Source organism: Austrofundulus limnaeus, unplaced genomic scaffold (genome assembly GCF_001266775.1).
Source record: "Austrofundulus limnaeus strain Quisiro unplaced genomic scaffold, Austrofundulus_limnaeus-1.0 Scaffold87, whole genome shotgun sequence".
In the NCBI taxonomy this organism is placed as follows: domain Eukaryota; kingdom Metazoa; phylum Chordata; class Actinopteri; order Cyprinodontiformes; family Rivulidae; genus Austrofundulus; species Austrofundulus limnaeus.
Genome location: NW_013952489.1, coordinates 11,357 through 12,961, shown reverse-complemented (window position 1 = coordinate 12,961; position 1,605 = coordinate 11,357). Strand labels below are relative to the sequence as shown.

General features: G+C 52.2%; 1 protein-coding gene across 1 annotated transcript; it reads left to right on the top strand.

The window, feature by feature from the left end:
* The first annotated feature begins 311 nt into the window (after positions 1-311).
* Positions 312-1,222, top strand: LOC106520066 (uncharacterized). The gene has a single exon (XM_014011991.1). The coding sequence runs from the start codon at positions 312-314 to the stop codon at positions 1,134-1,136; it is 825 nt and encodes a 274-aa protein (XP_013867445.1). The 3' UTR covers positions 1,137-1,222.
* Positions 1,223-1,605: the final 383 nt, after the last annotated feature.

Genomic DNA, 1,605 nt, shown 5'->3' with positions numbered 1-1,605 from the left:
ATGCATAACATTCTTAGTTAAACAACAAAGAAATCACGAACAGGAAAGATTGTTTCTGTCCATTATCTGATCAAGAGAACTGAAGTCCTCGATCACGGGGTGAAATGACCCATCATGGCCTAAAATAGAGTTCAGTGTTCCTGCCTTCTCTGTCAGGCCTTCCGAGACCTGCTTTGAGGCAGTAACTCCTGTTTCTTCACTCGGGGTGACCCCTACACAAGCATCACAAAATTGTGGTGATGAGATCTTGTCTGCGTACCCTGGACCCATGGAGYGACAGAGCTTATTTGTCCAAAGGTGTCCCTATGGGGATGGTTGTGTGTCGCAGGGAGGTGGTCACGACAGATGCCAGCTCCATGGGATGGGGGGCTGTGTGGCAGCACAGAGCAGTTCGGGGCAGCTGGAGTCACCAGGATCGCTCCAGACACATAAATGTTCTGGAGCTACATTCTGTGTTTCTACCTCTCAGGCACTTCTTGCCCCACCTGGAGGGGAAGCATGTCCTGGTTCGATTGGACAACACCTCCGTGGTCTACCACATCAACCATCAGGGTGGCACCAGGTCGGCACAGCTCCTGAAGGTGGCCAGGGATCTCCTGAGATGGGCCTCCCCTCGCCTGTCCACTCTGTGGGCAGTGTACATACCAGGGCAGGACAACTGGACTGCAGACTCCCTTTCTCGGCAGGCACCTGCTCCAGGAGAGTGGTCTCTCCACAGCGACATAYTGRYCATGATATGGGATCTCTACGGTCAGGCAGAAGTAGACCTGTTTGCCACAGAAGAGTCGACTCATTGCCCTCTATGGCATTCCCTTACGGGGGCATCAAGCGCACTGGGCCAGGACACCTTGGCACGTCCCTGGCCAAGAGTCCTTCTATGTGCCTTTCCACCACTTTCTCTGATTTGGGTGACTCTTCAGAGAGTTCTCGAAGAGGGCCACAGATTGCTGCTGATAGCTCCATATTGGCCAGCACGACCATGGTTCCCACTTCTATGGAGTCTGTGCCAAGACACCCCATGGTGTCTTCCAACCAGGAGGGACCTATTGTCTCAGTTCGGGGGACTGATCTGGCACCCCAATCCTCAATGCCTCAGGCTGTGGGTGTGGCCACTGGGAGGCTTGAGCAGCAACTGACTGGATATTCAGACTCTATCAGGTACACTATTTTAAGTGCTAGGGCACATTCTACTTATCAGCAATATGAAACCAGGTAGAGTTTGTTTTCTCAGTGGTGTGCTGATCGCGATGAGGAGCAGTCTCTTGTGTGGTGCCCACTATCCGGGAGTTTCTTCAATCTCTCCTCGATAAGGACCACTATCCATCAACACTTAAGGTATACTGTATGTGGTGGCAATATCATCTAATCATGCTGTCATTGATGGTGGTACAGTTGGAAGCCATAACCTGGTTTCTCTTTTTCTGCATGGCGCTCGCAGGTTGCACCCGCCAACAGTTCTGCGGGCACCTGCTTGGGATCTGCCTTTGGTCCTCGAAGCCCTGTGCCACCCTCCCTTCGAGCATTTGCTTCAGGCTGACCTCAAGTGGCTCTCGTGTAAGACAACATTTTTATGAGCTATTGTCTCAGCTAAAAGGGTCGGCAAGC